General features: G+C 32.2%; 1 protein-coding gene across 1 annotated transcript in view; it reads right to left on the bottom strand.

Annotated features, from left to right (window-relative positions):
• Positions 1–20885, bottom strand: part of FSTL5 (follistatin like 5) — a 541528-nt gene that overhangs the window by 419035 nt on the left and 101608 nt on the right. The window contains exon 3 of the mRNA XM_084884381.1: positions 18788–18821. Coding sequence (XP_084740507.1) covers positions 18788–18821 — 34 coding nt within the window. The remainder of the gene's footprint in view (positions 1–18787; positions 18822–20885) is intronic.

Genomic DNA, 20885 nt, shown 5'->3' with positions numbered 1-20885 from the left:
GATTCAGTCCATGCTGTGGCTAAATGGCAGTATCTCCTGGATGGGATTATCTAAGCCAAGAAAGTGAAGGTGCACAGATTTGTTTGAACACTAGATCTATTTGGCAGACACAGAACAATATACTGAATCTAAAATCTTTTTTTTTTTAAAGCATGGACAGGAATGTAAGGATTATAAGAGGAGCAAGGCATTTGGATCTAAGAAATAGGTTTTTAACATAGTAGAGAAGGAAAGAGACCCAACTTTTTATAAACAAGTTAGCAATGACTTTTCTAAAAAGAAAAGCAAAAGAGTGGGAAAATAAAACAAAGAAGTTCTTTTCCAGCATTGCCTATAAAACATCATGTAGAAATACTATTCAAGATCTGACACATTGGAAGTATGAGTGATAGTGACTTGAAGAACTCACAGCAGACCTTCACTGTGTTCTTAATGCAATAATAAGAGGTTAAAGTTAGGAATCTTCTGAGAGTGATGTTAGGATCAAAATGGGAGTAAAACTTTCCCTAGGAGTTAAGATTCGCGTGTCTAACCTATTCCACAGTGGTCAGGCAATATAATTGGCCTCTCCTGTCCAGGCACTGTAAATGTTGGTCCACAGAGAGGAGGTTTGGTCCCTAAAAAAAAGTCCACATTCATTGCAGCAATGGTGGGCCAGAAAAAAATAGTCTTCAAGGAAAGAGGAAAAATATTGGATTCAGTTAGATTCGTTACTCCAGGTATGCCTTTGGATTGGCTTCCTGATTGAAACAAGAACTTGTGTGCTCCCTTAATTATAGAGACAGTTGTCATTGCCCTCAATATAGACCTTGCTATTATTCTGTGATGTCTTGCACATGCCCCAGTAACATATGCTACACCGCACACTGCACACTGAGGCACAGATCCAGCTCAGAATGTACACATATACTACCTAAAAGTGTGGGGTAGCTAGTGCCCATCTAGCAAGCATTAAGTAATAGATATGGAGGACAGGGGATAAATTCAGATAAATTGTTCTTCCTTTTTTTCCCCATTGATGGACTATTTGCAGATGAAGTGGCTTTGTGTGGTGTCATTAGCAATATCCTGTGAGATGAAATAACTAGAGTGTCAGAGTATGTTCTGGCCAGCTCGTAGAGCACTGCATCTATGGCTCTCCAACATTCTCTTTCTGTCTTATTTTTCACTTCTCCTAGGGATGTACTTACCATAAAACATTAACACATAAACCTTTTCAAAGGCTCTACCTTTAAGGAAAATTCAGTTAAGATAGGAAATTAAAAGATTTGAATATGCTGGATAAAGAAGAAACTGCAATTAAGACTTGTTAAAGACATTTTATTGTACATTTACTGTATATGTATGTTATTATGTATTGAATATTTTAAACTCAAAAGAAGGTGGTCATGTCTCAACAGCCATTATCTGAGAAAGGAAAGCATGTTCATAAGAGGTTAGTTTTTCCCCAGTTAAGATAAATACTCTGCCATCACCTCTTCTTTACTTTTTTTTTGTTAATTTTTAAATAACTGTGCCATAACCTCTTGATGAAAATCTTTGTCTGGTTAAAATTACTTCCAAAAGTTAACAGATATGGGCAAGGGAAATACAATAACTGGTATTTTAGAGTGGCTGAAATAGGTCGTTTTCACTCACTAGCCTCATTTTGTTCAGATAGCATTGAGGTTATCTATGTATAATCTGTGGACTCTTTGAAGGATAGACACATCCGACTTGGTATTGGCTAATTGAGATTCTGATTTGAGAGACTCATACCAACCCAGTGGAACACAGACGCCCAGGTGGACACTGCTGATGCCCTGCTACAAGATTTTGATATCCCCCAGGGCTCATGCTGACCAGGATTAAAAAACAAACAAACAAACAAACAAAAAACCATTTATTTTTTTATTTTTTTATTTAAAGTGGCTAGATAATTTATGTTTTTGAGTTTTAATTCATTTGGGTTTTAATATCCTTAGATTTTAACTTACTTTGGGGATTTAGTCTTCTGCTTAAATTTCATTAATGCCTTCCCCAGGCTTCAAATAGGAATGAGATTTACAATTATATTTGAGGTTTGGCTTTATTTTAGAATATGTTTAAAATTCTATATAATACTGGTATGCAATTTTAGGTCAACTATAGTTCACAACATGGCATGGCATAATTTGGGAAGTGAAAAAAAAATTGGAATGGATTTTTCAATTTGCAAGGAGTAGCCTTAGAGTTCAAGCTATTTTTTTCTGAACCATTTTAGCATCTTCTGGGGGGAAATCTACACGGATCATCATACATCACTAGCCCTGGTTAACACTGGCTTTCTAACTTCATGAATTCCTATAACTGTCCTGATAATTTCCGAGGAAGAAGCTTACACTGCAGTTTGGACATAGGGTTAATAATTTAGTAAAATGATGTAAAAGTAAAGTTTTAAGAAATCTGGATGAAGATGATAAAATTCTTTTTCCTCTTACTCTCTAGTAATTTTCCTTTCAAGTCAGTCTCTTACAAAGTGCCTATGTGGTTAGCCATGCAGGTTCCTCCTGCGGTGACCGAGATCAGAGCGCCTATGGTGTGCAGACCAAATGCCAGATGGTCTGTATGCTGTCATCCTGTAGATTACCTGCCAGCACATTCTTTCCAGAATGACCAGACAATAGCCAAACTCTTTGCATAATGTCTACCTGACCATGCTTTTGTTTTTGTCAGATTTCACTGAAGTCTCAGAACCCAAAAGTATAAGTGAAAGCATATTATTTCAAAGAGTATCTCCTGATATTTTCGAATTGTATTATATCGCACTAAAATATTATAAAAGATACCTTTTTCCTACGGGATGACCATGTAAAGGGGAAGTTATATTAGATATGCAACAGAGGTACTATGACTCAATGCATGGTGTACATTGTTGAAGAGTAGTTTAATGAAGGCTAATCTTAGAACACCAACAACATTGGTATCCTAGAAGGTAAATGTTTTTCTGCAATTTTAGCTATTTAATTATTTATTTAAAATATAGTTTTATTGATTTCAGAGAGGAAGGGAGAGGGAGGGAGATAGAAACATCAATGATGAGAAAGAATCTTTAATCAGCTGCCCCCTGCACACTCAATACTGGGGATCGAGCCTGCAACCTGGTCATGTACCCTAACTGGGAATTGAACTGTGACCTGGTTCATAGGTTGACGCTCCACCACTTGAGCCACTCTGGCTGAGCTAGCTATTTTTATATGCTTAGCAGATCACTTACTAAGTCAGCACAATGATGGATTCCATAAGAACTGTAAAATATGTTAGAGAATGAGACAACAGTGGGTAGCACTTTTCCTAATATATAAAGATTGATAACAAGTTTATAAAATTCAAGTTTCTCAAAATGTGGATTTATCCCTTATAAGCCATTGTATCTCCAAATGTGGTCCCCTTTTCTAAGCTTCCCCTAGTGCAAAGTTTTCAAGAAGCAATTTATTTGTTCTCTTCGTCCAGGACCTACAATTTTTACATTTGGGCCTGTTTAAAAGATGTATTAAGCAAGACCATGCAAGTTGCTGTAGGTTGAGTTAAACTACATAGATTTTACATTGTTATAATATTGCTTTTCATTTAATTTCTGAAATTCTAGTGATGCCTAATGTACTTAGTGACAGTAATTTAATAATTGCTTTCATATTTTGTAACATATTGAGTAAAATTAATTCTTCAATAATTATAAAGTCTTCTTGCTTATCTATTTTAGTATAACCTGGAAACCAAAAATGCAGTTTAATTATTTCTCCCTTCACCATGTTGATATGAAATCCTGCTTATCATAATTTTTGTCTACCTATACTTTCTCTGTGTTTTGTGTCTAATAGGTTTACCTGTCTTTAATTAAAAAAATTAATGCCATTTGCTAGTTCAGTGTCTCTTCTCAAGTTCGAGAAAACATTCTAAATTAGTCTAGAGCCAGTCCCTGTTATTTTAAGGCTCTACAGTTAATATTTGATTTTGGTGGTTTTATATATTTCCATTTCTTTCATTTTAGTCTAAGTAGATCTGTCTTCTTCACTAATTCTTCCCATCAATTCCATACTAATAATATTTTGATAATGAAACATGGAAACAAATAAACAATCTGTTAAAAGTCTAACTTGTCTACATATTATTAATGATGTGGCTGCAATAATTAATCCACAAATATCTAAATAGCTTTATCCTAATCAAAGATTTAAATAACTTCCTATTGTTGGTTCTCTATTCTTTAGTTATGTTCCACAAGTTATTTTGGCCCATAAATCTGACTATGGCAGCATTTAAAAACTTTTCTTTCTGAATCTAAAATTTGATATTTTTATAATATGGCACACATTTTTTCTCAACGTGAAAATGGAATTTTAGTAAAACATGTGTAATCCCTAAAGCTTCTTATGAAATAAAAAGTTTATATTAATCAGAATTTATGTATTTTTTCATTAAAAGATTACCTAAACATATGACCCAGATACCAATTCATTTTTAATTCATAATGGAAATGTATGTTTCCACATTTACAAACCTTAAGTCTTAATATTAAAAAAATATATTATGTATGGAAATAAATGTAAAAAGTAATAATAGACTTAATATTTTATTTCTAGATTATACATATAAAAAGATGATTCAAAGGGCAAGTCTTTGCTATTGTTTAAATATAGAGCACAGGTAAAATAATTAATTTTGTGAAAAATAATGTTTCACATTTCTACTTGGAATTAGTCTAACTAATTATTCCTGGGCTGCATTAAATACTTTCATGTGAAGGTATAATAACATTTTGTAACTAAATATGTTTTCTAGCTTATTCTTCATTTATTCACAAACATTTTTTAAATGCTTTTTATGAACAATGCACCTGCCAATACAACTGTTATGAATGCATTCTTTAAAAGATAACTATAAAAAATCTGGTTAATTCCAAAACTGGTTTGGCTCAGTGGATAGAGTGTCGGCCTGAGGACTGAAAGGTCCCAGGTTCGATTCTGGTCAAGGGCATGTACCTTGGTTGTGGGCACATCCCCGCTAGGAGGTGTGCAAAAGGCAGCTGATTGATGTTTCTATCTCATCGATGTTTCTAACTCTCTATCCCTCTCTCTTACTCTCTGTAAAAAATAAATAAGATTTATATATATATATATATATATATATATATATATATATATATATATTTAAAACTGGTTGAGTGTGTATGTGTTTTATATACATAATAGCTTTTTAAAAGGTGAAAAGTAACTTAATTTTACATATTTAAGTATTTAAGAAGATATACAAATTTAAATATATTTTATATATACAATTATAGAAAGTATTATGAATTGAACACAATATTTAATATTCTATATAATATTATCATTTATATGTGTAACTATACAAATATTTGCATATATTCATTAACAAATTTTTATTATAATTAATTAACATTCTCTGAATACCTGTGTGATTCATGGTAATATGCTATTTCTCATATATTATTGTATTTGGCTCTCGTAAAAAAAAAAAAAAACCACAACAACATTGTAAATGAGAAAATTTATAAATAAATGGAAAATTATATGATTTATACATTTTTGTTTCCAATTTCGCTAACACTGCACATTTATCACTTGAATAACCAGGGTTATGAGACCCATGCCCTGTGCATAAACTCACACTGGATAAAGCTAACCACTTTGGTTGTAAAACAAAATGAATTTAAGGTAAATCTGTTTAATCAAAATTATATCCAATATTTATAAAAATAGGCAATTAAAATGAGTTCTGTGAATGATATTTTCATTGAAGGGTATCCTTCTCCTTACCACACACATCTTTCTGATCTTATCCAAGATAACTCAAGATATAGTTATCATATAATTCCCCAAACTTTAATTCATATGTCAAATAGTAACAAAATTGTTCCAACATTTCTATATGTAATCACAGTTAATCCTCACAACAGCTACATTACATTGGTACTATTGGTTGTCTCTCACTCAGAGCAGAGAAAATTGTGGCTCAAAATAATGGTATAACTTGCCTACAGTTACATGGCTTGTGAATATCAAAGGCAGTATTTAACACGGGCAGATTAATTTATCACATGTCTAATTAATTATGTTTAACCAGGCAGAAAAGAATAACAATATTTCCCATTAAATAACAAATTTAAAAAGTGTTTTAATTAAAAATTATGCTTTTTCTACTCATATTTACCTCGAGCTCTTTGCCTATTGAACAAAAAGATTATTGCCTTATCGGGCCCTTTATAAGACTCAATATAATGTTTTAATTTCCTTTATTTTATTTTATAATTTGTGTTGAAGTTAATAAAATTAATCTTTCAATCGTTTAAATCATAGATCAATTAAGTTCTTTATTTTAGGGCAAATGTCTAAGTTTTTCTCCCACTTAAAGTTTTTAACTTGTTCCGATTTTTATTAGCTATGAAGCATTAATTTTAAAAATAAATATTTTTTATTGATTTCACAGAGAGGAAGGGAGAGGGAGAAAGGTACAGAAACATTAATGATGAGAGAGAAACATTCACTGACTGCCTCCTGTACTACCAGCACTGGGGATTGAGCCCACAACCCTGGTAAGTGCCCTGACCAAAACAGAACCATAACCTGGTTTATGGGTCAACACTTAACCACTGAGCCACACCTGCTAGGCAAGCATTATTTTTTTATTATTTTGATTCTGACATTTAAATAACTAGCCTATTTATTTAACTGTTGAGTGGGCAGAACTTTTCCATTTTGCAGTCAACATGTAATTTACATTGGTTACTATGCAGTTCCAAAGAATGAATATATTCTTATATAATGACTTATTCAAAAAAGAGAAATATTTCACTTGCACTAGGATTCATAGAAAATTTCTGAAAATTGCAAGTCCAAGTGAAAGCAGTAAATTTATTTTAAATTTAGCTTTAGGCATTTATTAGATGTGTAATCTTGGGTTTATTACTAATTAACCTTCAAGATTCATTTTCCTTACATATAAAATTGTGTTTACTTCTCAGAATTTTAAAAAATATATACTATGTCAAAGTAGGAAAGTAAATAAATAGATGTGTAGATAAATATTAGTTAAGCCTTTAAAACAAACACACAAAAAACACAAATACACAAACAGAAAAAAAATATATATATATATATATATTATCACTTAATATTGTTATTATATTGATATTATTTTATTTACACAATATATGGTATATTATATGCTATAACATATATTATACAATTTATAATACTTAACATCATGTATAATTTACACAATAACCTTCATACCATGATTTTTTTTTTAATATACTTTATTGATTTTTTACAAAGAGAAAGAGAGAGGGATAGAGAGCCAGAAACATCGATGAGAGAGACTCATCAATCAGCTGCCTCTTGCACACTCCCCACCGAGGATTTGCCCACAACCAAGATAATGCCCTTGACCTGAATCGAACTGGGGACCCTTCAGTCCACATGCTGACGTTCTATCCACTGAGCCAAACCGTTTGGGCCATATCATGATTTTTTTAAAGGAGAAACTTAAAACACCATTTATTAAAAATTACAGTGGAATAATAATGTCTACCATACCTGTGAGAGGATGGCAATTTAAATAATAAAGAAGTAGGATTATCACATAGAAAACCAAGAAAACTACCTATAACTTTTGAGGTAAACCTTAAACTGCAACCCTGTGTTCTTAGTCATCCTATTAAAACCATGGGCTCCATTTCCCTGAGAAGATAAAATGTTGATGAAGACAAAATAGGAGGACAACACATGACATGGAAAATTAGAGCAAATAGCAGTTTAACCTCTTCGAGTGGGAGTTTGTCCTTTTCTCAGGATAATTGATCAGTTTCTGTTAACATTTTTGCCTCCACCTTCCTTTAGTACTAGCGTCTCACCCTATATTTCAGACAGGAGCCTAAGTAAAGTAGAGAAAGGGATCAGTTAAAGGAGGAAGAGATGAAAATCTGAGTGAGCTCTTTTGGGATTTTCACTGGTTTTGGTAAACAGCTGGTATCCTATAGTGTGGGCAGATTTTCTAGGAACTGCAGTCTAAGATCTCAGAAGGCAGAATTTTTTTCCCCCCTGTTGTGCCCACTACTATATCTCCAGTGCCTACAATTGTATTTGGAACATAACTGGTGCTCAACACAAAAATTTGAATAAGTGACTGTATGAACCATCACTGCATCTGACTGAAGAATGCCCTACTGATATGCTTGCAAGCTGCAGCGTGTGGCTGAACACCACCTGTGTTTACTCTATAACTTGAGCTCAACACCTGGTACCTCCAAGCTGTCCTCCTCTGCACCAGCCTTGCAGGTATGTGTCCTTCCTGGATTCTTTCCCAAAGATCTGCTGCAGAGGTCTCTGATAATCCCTTGGCTGCTTGCTTTTTCCATCCCTAATCCTTCTTGTCCCAGAATGGGTGGATGGAAGCTCTTTGTTTCAAACAATAGAATGTGCACTATTTAAGTAAAGGAGACCTACTAAAGGAAATAGAAAGTAATTCATGGTATTGAATAAAAGGGCTGTATACACTACTCTTAGAAACAATGAAAACCACACCACAAAACTGGAATATCAGTGTACTGCTTCTGCCATTATCAGGAAAGACAGCATAAGGAAGCTGTCAGATCTGCACTGCCTTGCTGCTATTATCCAATAAAGAAATATTTTTCCCCAAAACTGTACTTGTTTTCCAAAAAGAATTTCATAAAAGACCATGCTTGCTTGAATTTGATAGGAGAAATCCAAAACATATCCAGAAGTTTAACTGCAAGGAAACCTGAGAATGTAACTTTTAAATGAGGACTCCAGAAAGAGTCAATAAACAGAAAGCATGCTAATTGATGTTTGAAATGGCTGTTGAGTGAATATTTAAGAACCAATAATATCCATACTTCCAAGAGAAGGATACTAACATTACTTTTGTAGAAATACGATATATGTATATACATTTATTAAAAATCCACATATGCCCAAATAGTAATGATGGTTAATATAAAGATATTGGCAAAATAGTTGTGAGCATTAAACACAAAGTCTATTCTTATATTCTCATTTATTAATTTGTATTATTTTCCATACGAACCACTGTAAACCTACTTTTACCCAGCTCTGTAAAAAGATTAACAGTAAAATTTACTCTTTTTTTGTATAAATAAAATCATTCTAAGGATTATATAAGATAATGCATGAGAAGCACTTAGTAGAACTGGCAATAAAGAAGTACTCATAAATGTTAAATATTCACATATATATATAAAATCAAGATAAATCAAGTGAAGTGCCTTACATAGGACCTGGCATTTATTAATTAGACAGAAATTGTGAATTACTGCAATTAATCTTTTTAACTCTCTGAATTTATTTGACTTTTAAAATGAATACACATTAATATTACAGAAAGAAAAGAAATTATGTCTTTCTCTCTGCATTTATCTCTATGTTGTACGTTTATAGCTCTTTTGCCATAGAAGCAAATTTAGAAACAGCTCCCCTTCCATGAAACATCAACTTGAGGCCGTGAACAGGAGAAGCCTACAGATGTTTTTTTTGTTTGTTTGTTTTTTGTGGTTTTTTTTTTTCTAATTTCACTTGCACCCCAAGGATAAGCTAGGAAAAAACACTCTCTGAATGATGGTCCTGGTTGTGGTGATTGTGGTGGATGGTGGCAATTATAAATGTTTACTAAGAAATTGTTATTTTGTTGTGTTCCCCTACTATTCTCAGTTCTGTGAGAGACAAATTTCCATGGATCTCTTGCATTTCTGCATGTCTTAAAATAAGAAACACTTACTGTTGTTGTTTTTTTTAATCCCAGGCTTTCTTTTCAAGGATTCTCTATAGTTAATATCTTTGGAAGAAAGAAAGAATCCCTCTCTCTGGAGCAAGGGGCAAATATAATAGCTTTGTAATAAAGCAAATGTAATAAAGAAAAGTTATCTGGCCCTAGCAGGTTGCTCAGTGGCTAGAGTGTCAGCCTGTGGCCTTTAGGGTCCCTGATTTGATTCCAGTTAAGGGAACGTTCCTAGGTTGCTGGCTCAATCCCCAGTAGAGAGCATGTAGAAGGAAGACAATCAATGTGTTCTCTCTCATCATTGATGTTTCTATCTCTATCTCTTCCTCTCCCTGTCTGAAATCAATAATTTTTTTTAAAAGGTATCTAAACAGGGCAAATGTGTTTCCTGTTAATTAGAAGATATTTGCATTCCTTAAGCTGAGCTGGGCGGAGCAAGAGGGAGGGAGAGTGGTCCTTTCTTATAATGCAAACTGCTTCATAGGCAGGTATCATCTGGCCCTCTTCCCATAATCCTATGGGAATTGCCACAAATGCTGGTACACTTCTTACTGCTATAGCACTTTGTCTCTGACATGGGAGCCTCATGTCTTTTGCCAGCATCCAGGCAACTATGAAGCTCACTAACTAGATTGTGAAAAGAGCAAAATATCAGATACCGCACAATTCTTGCTATGTTCTCTGCATTTAATCACGAAATAAACCTATCTAGAAGGAACTATAATTACCCACATTTTATACAGATGAGGATATCACACACTAATGTATGCTAATCTTCCATATGTTTATGTTCAAATCAATGTCCACTACATCATATTATATTTTTTGTTTTGTGCAGCTTCATACATCATAATAGGAACATAATAAGAATAATGTCAGAGGCCAGGCCCGGAGCAGCAGCAGGGCCTGGAACAGCTTGCTCCTCGCCTGCCCATGCCCCAGGGCTGCTCCTCAGACATGGCTGGAAACTTTTGGGGGAACTTGAGGGTCTGCTGAATCAAGTGATGAAGGCTTACATCTGGATGTGTAGAGTTATTGTAGCGCTAGGGTGTTGATCTGTGAGTGCCTTGTGTGGGGTCTGGATGAGGTTGGTTGATGTATTTGGAAGTGTCTTATGTGTGAAGTGTATCCTTGGGCATGTGGAGGTATTATTGATTTGAGAAAATGCTAAGTAACTGATTTACTATCTGAAAAATTTAAAATTCTGAAAGTTTAAGGTCTCTTGCCAAAAAGAGGTTTTAAAGCTAACACCTTAATTTCAATGGAGAAAGGGGAGGACAAGGCCTTCCCACCCAGAACAGGTAATCCAATTCCAGCGAGCAGCTATCTTTAAATGTGTTCATTTACATTTGAATGGCTACACCTTTTGATAGCCTAAGAGCAAGTTTACATGTAAACAAGCTGGCTTCTCAGTTCCCAGGGCAGAAAAAACAAGGTTTAAAATTATTAGATTTTAAAATTTATTCTTAAAAATATAAAAGTTTATTAATTTAAAAAAAAAAACAAGGAAACTAAAAAACCTGATGAACAATATCAACTATTGATTATAATAGAATCAGAGATACGGGAGGGGAGTGGACTGACAATTCTCGGGGGAAAAGGGGAGTGGTGGGTGCAGGAAGAGACTGAGCATAAACTGTGCACCTATGGATGAAGACAATGGAGGGTGGGGAAAGGGCAGAGGGTGGGGTGGGAACCTGGTGGAGGGGGGAAGAAATGAGGGACCTTTGTAATAATATGAACAATAAATATTGATTTAAAAAAACAAAACAACAACAAAAAACCAACTATGCCCTAATGCCAAAAAAAAAAAAAAAAAAAGAAGAAGAAGAATGTGAGCCTAAGAATATATATGTAAACACCTCAAGCTTAATTAATATCAGTAGGTAAGATGTTTCCAAGTTTGGAAAATAATGCGGATTATAAACTAGAAATATGCAAAATGATGAGGCAAAGTAAAACCAACACAAATAAATAAACAAATAAGTAAATAAATAAAATCAACATGGGGAGGGGCAAAAAGGGGGTAAGGACACATAGGTAATACCTAAATCAAAAAAAAAAAAAAAAAATCAACATGTCCTGGCCTCTAAAATTAACATTTCATGAAATTAAAGTTTATTTTTTCATAAATATGTTTTTACCATTGGCGTATTAAAAATGGTTGCAAATATTTCAAAACATATTGAAATAAAACTCACATAAACCAAGAGTTTTCTTTCTACTTAAAGGGTCATATACTCAATATAATTTAATCCTTAAAACAAAATTTTGTGCTATATTATATTGATATTGTAAGTGAGAAAAGGAGATTGAGTCCTTAAGTGGGGGATAAAAAAATTGAGCCTAAGCATGCTGAATCTACACCCCATGATAGATCTTGAGAAGTGTTATAAATCAGTACTTCTCAGTGTAACTCTAGTGCTTTGAATTAGAACAGCTGTTTCCTGAAAGGGGGATAATGGAGGGAAAGAGATCCTGGGTAATAAAGAAGGATCTCTTACCCTTCGAGACAGCATGGAGTGACCTGGAGAATATTATGCTAAGTGAAATAAGGCAGTCAGAGAAAGACAAGTTTCACATGATCTCACTCATATATGGAATCTAATGCAATAAATAAACTGTGAACAAAATAGATCCAGAAACATGGACAGCTGAAAAATCTCAGAGGAAAGGTGGGTGTTGGGTGGGTTGGGAGAGATTAACTGGGGGAATTATCTGCATATATGCATAGCCCATGGACAAAGACAATAGTGTGGTAAAGGCTTGGGGAGGGAAGTGCATATGGGATGGAGAGGGTCAACAAAGACATCTGTAATACTTTCAACAATCCAGATACATTTAAAAGTATAATATATATGTTTAATAAAGCAAAGGTAACCCTCACCAGAGGATTAGATGGAGATTTTGCAATATTGCAGTCTATATCTGACCACTTTTCCCTTATTTTCCAATATACAATGGATAAGGATTCCATGTTCCAGTAATTTAAGAAACAATGATTTTTTAGAATGATACAAAATTTTCCAATAAAAACATTTACATCTTATCATCTAAGTAATTAAAAAGATGGTTACCCATCTAATGAGCTAGAAGCATGAAATGGCCCAGATGGTGTGGCTCAAATGGTTGAGCATCAACCTATGAATCAGGAGGTCAGGATTATATTACAGTCAGAATTGTGGGCTCAACCCTACCCCCAGCGGGGAGCTTGCAGGAGGTAGCCAGATCAATGATTCTCTCTCATCATTGATGTTTCTATCTCTCTTTCCCCTTCCCTTCTGAAACCAATTTTTTAAAAGTTTGAAATGCATCTTACAAGTATTTAAAAGTGAAATTATTTTATCTTTTACATAATAGGTAAAACTCCAAGTTAACTAACTCATCAGAGTTGGACAAATGGTATTATATATTTACTTTGTCTCATATAAGTCACTAAATGTAATACTACTTACAGTCACAAATCTTTATTATATAAAATATATATTTTTCATACTTCAAAAAAATTCAAATATCTTACAAAAACTTAAAAACTATTACATTAAATGTTAATTTATGAACTTTGATAAAAAGGCAGAAATATTTCTTTAAAAAGCAACTAAATATATTTTCTTTAATATAGTCAAATTTTATGTTGAAAGTGCTTGGGGACACAAAGCAAAAAGGGAAAACTGCCGAAACCGGTTTGGCTCACTGGATAGAGCCTAGGCCTGCGGACTGAAAGGTCCCAGGTTCAATTTCGGTCAAGGGCATATACCTTGGTTGCTGACACATCCCCAGTGGGGGGTGTGCAAGAGGCAGCTGATTGATGTTTCTTTCTCATTGATGGTTCTAACTCTCTATTTCTCTAACTCTCCCCTCCTCTCTGTTAAGAAATCAATTATATATGTATGTGTGTGTGTCTGTGTGTGTATGTATATATATATATATATATATATATATATATATATATATATATATATATATATATTTTTTTTTTTTTTTTTAAAGGGAAAACTGATTAACCATTAATTTTTTATTGGTAGATAAAATAGAAATTTGTGACAAAAAAAAAATTCAATTTTCACATGACCATTTCAAGAACTGCTATCTCACAAAGACTAACCATTGCAAGTGAAGTTATTTTGAAAAGCTAAAAAAAGCTGAAGCCGGTTTGGCTCAGTGGTAGAGCGTCGATCTGCGGACTGAAAGGTCCCAGGTTCGATTCCGGTCAAGGGCATGTACATTGGTTGCGGGCACATCCCCGGTAGGGGGTGTGCAAGAGGCAACTGGTCGATGTTTCTCTCTCATCGACGTTTCTAGCTCTCTCTCTCTCTCCCTTCCTCTCTGTAAAAAATCAATAAAATATATTTTAAAAAAAAAAGAAAAGCTAAAAAAAAATAATACCATCAAACACATTTTGGTTAATATTACTTGACATTTTTTAAAGCATGACATTCAACTATTTCAGAAGATAGCTTTTGAAATTTTTAGAAAACATATTTTGAAAACAATTTAGCTCTGTTAAAAGGCTAGAATAAAGATATTCTGTATTGGTGATTGAAGGAAAGATCACTGTTGAGCAGTGCAAGTAAAAAAAAAAAAAAGATTGGATTATTTAAAGAAAAGCCAACAAACAATATCTATTGATATTATACACAACATTAAATTATTATTTATTCAGAGGAAAAATCCAGTTATTCTGGGTTCTCCCCAAATCACCAAACCTATTATGCCTTCATTTATTTCAGATAGCAAAGTGAGCTTCCCAATTAATCACACAGAAACCAAAATATGGGGGTTGGCAAAAATAGCTTATAGTTGTATGAGAAACAGAATTAAAGTTATTGTAATAATCAGAACCTGCCTGTCTTTTTCATATGAACAACCTTAATCCTACCTTTGCCCATCACTGTAAGTGACCCATTGGAGATGATTTATTGATATGCTTTGGAAAATGAAAGAATATATTCAAAATGTGGGTAGAACAATGATGTATTTGACATTATATAAATTAAGCCCTTCTTGGCACAAGTGTAAAACACATTCAGATACTTTTTGAAACCTCTTCAGGTGAATGATAATAGAGAAGAATGTTTGTCTTGCTGTTTGCTGTGGCATGAAGACATGCATCAGGATCATCTAAAATTGTACCAAGTTTTTAATTTTTTTTTAAAGAATGAAAAATAAATATTACCTTAATTCTCAGAGAAAAGTTATTGCCTTCAATGAAATCTATACTACTTAAAAGTTGTATTGAATAAGGCATTTGAAGTGTTTAGATTATGCCCAGTGAATATAATTCTATTAATTTGCTTTTATTTTATGGAGTTATACTTTATAACTTAAATTGTTTAACTATTTATATTTTGACTTCAGAGAGGAAGGGAGAGGGAGAGAGAGATAGAAGCACCAATGATGAGAGGGAATCATTAATCAGCTGCTTCCTGCATGCCCCCTACTGGGGCTGGAGCCTACAACCCAGGCATGTCTCATGACTGAAATTGAACCTGGGACCTTTCAGTCTGCAGGCTAATACTCTATCCACTGAGCCAACCGGCTAAGGTATAAGTTGTTATATTTTTGAAAGTCTGCCAAAGTAACATTTACTATCCAAGTAATATTATATTTAGTGACTTTCAAAATTTGCATCTATGAATTCACTTTTTAAAAACTTACATTATCACAGAAATTCACAAAACATCACTTGCATGAAGAAATGTTACCATATTTTAATAGTAAAAGAACATAAATGGAACAGATGTCAGCTAATAAAATCAGAAAAGTCTGACAATATGTTCATAATAATTGAGAATTATGTTTTTAATTAATTAGTTAACAATGAATTTATATTCCCATTGTTAAGTTAGGTGTATAGAAAAATGTTTTGAAGTATTTGAGATACTCATATTCTAATTAAACACTTGCCAGTTAGTCATATGTTATTAAATTGGACATATATATTGGCCCTTTTTTTGCTTCAAGGTAATCAATAATCACACATAGAATACATTTTGCCCTCATTTAATTTACAAAATGTGTTTTAAATAAAACAAATACAGTAAAAAATAGAATTGTTCTGATATAATGCAATTGTTAAGGTAAGAACTCTAAATTATTACTCTCTCACAAAATATGTTGTTTAGGAATTATTTTCACAAATCTGCCATAAGTACATTTGCTTGGGTTTATTTAGAATTATTGCTCACCAAAAGCAAACAAATAAATAAAACTATCAATTATTTTGTTGACATTATCTAGAGGTGAATTTTCTTGTCTTTTAGATACTTGGACTTCCTAAGGATTGTATTATAACTATTGAATGTGTTAGACAAACCCATGTTTTTTACAAATCCTGCAAACAATTGTTTGCCTCAGCAATAGCTTTCTAAGTTAAAATACCAACTTATAATGTGTAACATTATAATTTGTCAAAAATATAGTAACTCTGAATTTCACAGAATAGTAAGAATTTCCATTTCAATTATTACTTACTTTACTGGCTATATTTTATTTCTTAAACACAGAGATATTGAAACAATTAGAAAAAGAGGCTCATAGAGAGCTCATAAATATGACTTACCATCTTTTAGTTTTACATAATATTTTTATTTGTTAATGTAATATGGCAAATGGCTTTTAGAAATAAGAATTTTATTGTCCATTCCTATCCACTCACTATTTCCATCTAGCAACCTGACCTAATTTTTAGAGACTTACCCAAAATATAACTAGGAATGAAAGGGGAATATACTTTATTTTTATCATTTTCGAATGGGAAGAGTGAAGAATATCCACTTAAAAAGAGAGAAGGGAGAAATTGTATGATGAATGCAGCTGGGAGTTGAACAACTAAGTTGACAGAATTTTTAAGATATCTCCTTAAAATAAGTTATTATTTCATAACTGAGAACTATATAATGATTTTCTTAAATACCAAGAATAAAGCAATCACAAATTAAAATATTGTCTGGAATAATATTAGGAGAGAATAATTGATTTTTGTGATCCTTACATTAGAACTATTCTTCAAAGGGAATTAATTACTAATAATACTTATATAATAAAAATCACACTTGATTTTAAAAGCATAGTGTATCCTAGTTTAACATATCCATAATGTCACTGAAGAACAGTGTGAAATATGAGTTCCTAAATAGTGAATTCTTTTTTAAAAACTGTAGGACTGTCTTAACTTCCCTGCTATTATCCCCAATTAACTTTATAGAAGGATGTCAAAATATTGTAAACCTCAAAATTGTGTACTAAATATTGGCTTTAATTCATGTAAAAATAGGCAATTGAAGCAAAAAATATTGAGAAACCAGTAGTATATTAACTATTGGATCAAAATTCATTTTATTGAGTAAACTTCATGTAAATGTAATATTGGAATATGTAAAATATGGATTTTAATGGTATTTTGAAATAATTTGAGCATAACTTCTGAGAATGTCAAATAATTAAAGATACAATTGAAAGTTTCAAAATATTTCAATATACATCCCTATATGCACAGAGAAAGAAGGGATCTATTTTCATTAGAGTGCTTTGGGTGTTAATATAATTTCAAGTCATGAATATTATGAGGGTGAGACTGTTGTCATATCAGAAAAAAGCATAGAATGCATAAAATTAGAAAATTAAAGACTTCCTCTGCTGACATACCTGGTCATGTAGTAAACAAGATCTGGCAAATGAGATTTCCAATTTGTCAGAAAGTCCAGAGATTCCATAACTGAATTGGTTACTAACATCACATGAAGACATAGCTTACATCTCAAAAATTACTTACCAAGAAAAGTACAATATTTAATTTTCAGAATTTTTGTCATCTACCAATGGGTAAACTATAGCTTCTATGGCTTAAATGTTTTCTATTAATATTGCTATTTAAAACCATTTTAAAGGGTTATCCATAATTTCCAGTAAGATAACATTCCAGATGATTTCTATAAACTGTCAAAAATGTAGAGTTCTTTTAAGGAGAGCTAAGCAACAAGTCTTGATGTGACCATGCATCTCTGACTTAGAATCCAGTAGTCTAGAAGCCATGTGTGACAGTTCAAAAGCATGTGTCAGCCAGTAGCATTGAAAGCAGTGACAAGAAACATCTTAAAAATTGTATTACGTTATAAAAGAAAACATGTTCCTAGACAGCAGTTGGAAAATAATTTCCACTACTTAGGATGGTATGATTTATGTACCCCAAGGCAATAAAGCGTCAAGAAGAAAGCTACACTAAACTTGGTTCAATATAACAGAATTATAGATGTGATTTAAGATTCACCTGAAACACTAGGATGTTTCATGAGAAGGACTATGTGCGCTCAGCATGCTTACAATGCTTACAGCATTTAAATGCACACCATCCTGCACATCTTGGAACAGAAATTCCCTTTTGCAACACAAAAGCATAAAACTTCGAGTTAATATGAGTGTTTTGAGGATAAGTAAGTGTAATAATGTCACATAAAATAACAAACCTAGCTGTAGTTTGCTGAAAAAACAACACAGACAGTTAGGTAAGAATACCTTCTTCCTAGAGTCATTTATTAGCTCTATGGGCAAACTTCTAACTTAACAATGTTTTTATGGGAAAACATGTCTCCCTATGTCTGACTAGAGTTGAGTATGCCACACTAAAAGCTATCACTGATTTTAGTATATAAATAAATATTTTCTTGCTTTTTCATGGAACATAAAATGACTAAATAATTGTCCATGAAGTGTATTAGAAAAAGTTCATCTGCTAAATCATTGATGTGACAGAACACCAACTCTATGGACAATGCTCGGTGGAGGAATTCTATGAGAACAGATGAAGGAACACAGAAAATTGTGTTAAAGTTTCCCCCAAGGGTTCACAATGGCTTTAAAACCACATTGAAGATGGATTCCGTTTCCTAATTTTAACTAAATTTCCAAAGTAACATCAAACCTTTTATAGTTATTCTCCTATGCTTACATGAACTTATGAGACTATAATCTTAAAACAATTATTCCTTACCTTTGATTCTTGAACTTTCTTGACTTTTTTCCTGCTGGAATTAAAACAGAAGTAGATCAAAATCTGTAAATATATATTCAACAGCCTGCTATAAAATATTAATATAACTAAAGACTTGTCTAAATGTTTTGTTGTACATATACCCAGGAGTGATTGTAATATAATGCTCACCTTAACAAATACGTATGCCAAATATTTTATTAGAATAGTAATCAATTATTTTTATTGGACATAATTTTATTAAAGAAACCAATATATTATATGAATAGAAATGTATAAATAAATGAACAAATGGTTAATGAATAAAAAAATAGCCTGTCATGCCTCTCAAGTGCCTTAGGCTATTCCATTTAATTCAAACGTTATGAATGATGTCTTCAGAATTTGCCTTCAACATCTCTACATTAATCATAAGTTGTTGGTGAGGGAAAAAGTTTAAGAGCAAACAGTGAGAATTCACTAAAAAACACAAAAGACATTTCAACTGTCTTTCCTTCAATTTAACTTAGACTTGGTCCCTATCTCACTGCTCTAAGGCTAACGTTGACAACAAATTCTATTACTTATTCAAAGGCTGCTTCAGTCAGACCTGTCTTTCAATTTGACATACTCCTTATAAGCTACTAGGCAACTCCAAAAGAATTAGCTTGTGTTCAATTTTTAAATAGAAATCATGCACTCTATGACTTCTCAATTAATATTCATGCATAGTTTATTCTGTCTAAAAGTTTCAGGGTTGCCACTAAAAATAACTTTGAAATATATTTCTAATAAAAAGTGACAATTGCATGTGTGTATACACACACCCAAACACATACACACATTGAAGTGCAGAACAGTATTAGTTCCAATAAATTTTGATAAAATGTACATACTTAATAAAAATATAAATAATTTATTTTGCTAAAAGCGTTAATGCCAGAGTCAAATTTTGAGAAAGTGCTGGTTGACAAATGTACATTTATTGGACCAGCTAACACAATGTCCTATTCTATTAGACTTTAACACTTTTGCGTTCTAAGTCTCTTATCCTAACTTTTCCAGTCTTTGTGTTTGAATGCTATTCTGTCTTTGTTAATTAACTGAGTTTCCAGTTATTTTTTTTTTAATTTAGAGTATCTGCTGTTTATTTAAATTAAAATATAAATTAATTATTTTAAATATAGATTATTCTCTCATAATTATAGGACAAGCAGGCTTACATTTTTCAAAGAGGTATTTATTAATCAAAATACTCTGTCTCTCCTCTTATACTATTCATTTATTTATTTAGTCATTTATTATTTCAACAAATATATATAAATGACTTTTATGTGTCAGTCACTCTCCAGATAACAGGATATAAAGGATGAACAAAACAATTTTCAACAACGAAAACAAACACAAACAAATGAAAAAAGAAAAAAAAAGAAAAAAGGATGAACAAAACAAAACAAAAAAAAATGTCATTATTGAATATACTGCACAATGGTATTAAGTATTACTTATTTCTTTTATTTTTAAATTAAATGTATTGTGGTAGCATTAGTTAATAAGTTTACATAGGTTTCATATAGACTTAACACACTATTATATTTTATTTGTTTCTTAAAATAAATTCTCTACTGACACATTTGCATATTCTTAAAATTACCAATGAAAATACCCTTAAATATTCTACAAACTAGAAATGTTTAAGAATATTGTCATTAAAGAAGATAAATTAAATATTAATTTATTGGACTGGGAACAGACTTGTAAAGTAAGAAGAAAAATAAATTACTCCATTTACTGCCAAACTTGTATTAGAACTCTTTTAGTGGTGACTTATATACATAGTTTAGGATTTTGAAAGTAATGTATTTTTGACTTGCTTCTATGACTACATATTGCATTATTCAAAAGGCGAAATATATTCTCTACAATTTTAATTTACAAATTGATTTAACTGTCAATTTTAAAATAAAGAAATATTAAGGAGAAATTGTGATTGTTTAATTATGTGAGAATTCTTAAGTTATCAGAAATTTTTTACCTTGACCTCATGATATATTTGGAAAAAAAAATACACACACACACACACACACACACACACACACACACACACACATATATATAT

The sequence above is a fragment of the Pipistrellus hanaki genome (assembly GCF_964339955.1).
Source record: "Pipistrellus hanaki genome assembly, chromosome: 5".
Taxonomy (NCBI): Eukaryota; Metazoa; Chordata; class Mammalia; order Chiroptera; family Vespertilionidae; genus Pipistrellus; species Pipistrellus hanaki.
Note: the sequence above shows the minus strand (reverse complement) of the source record. Positions and strands in the feature narration are given on the sequence as shown.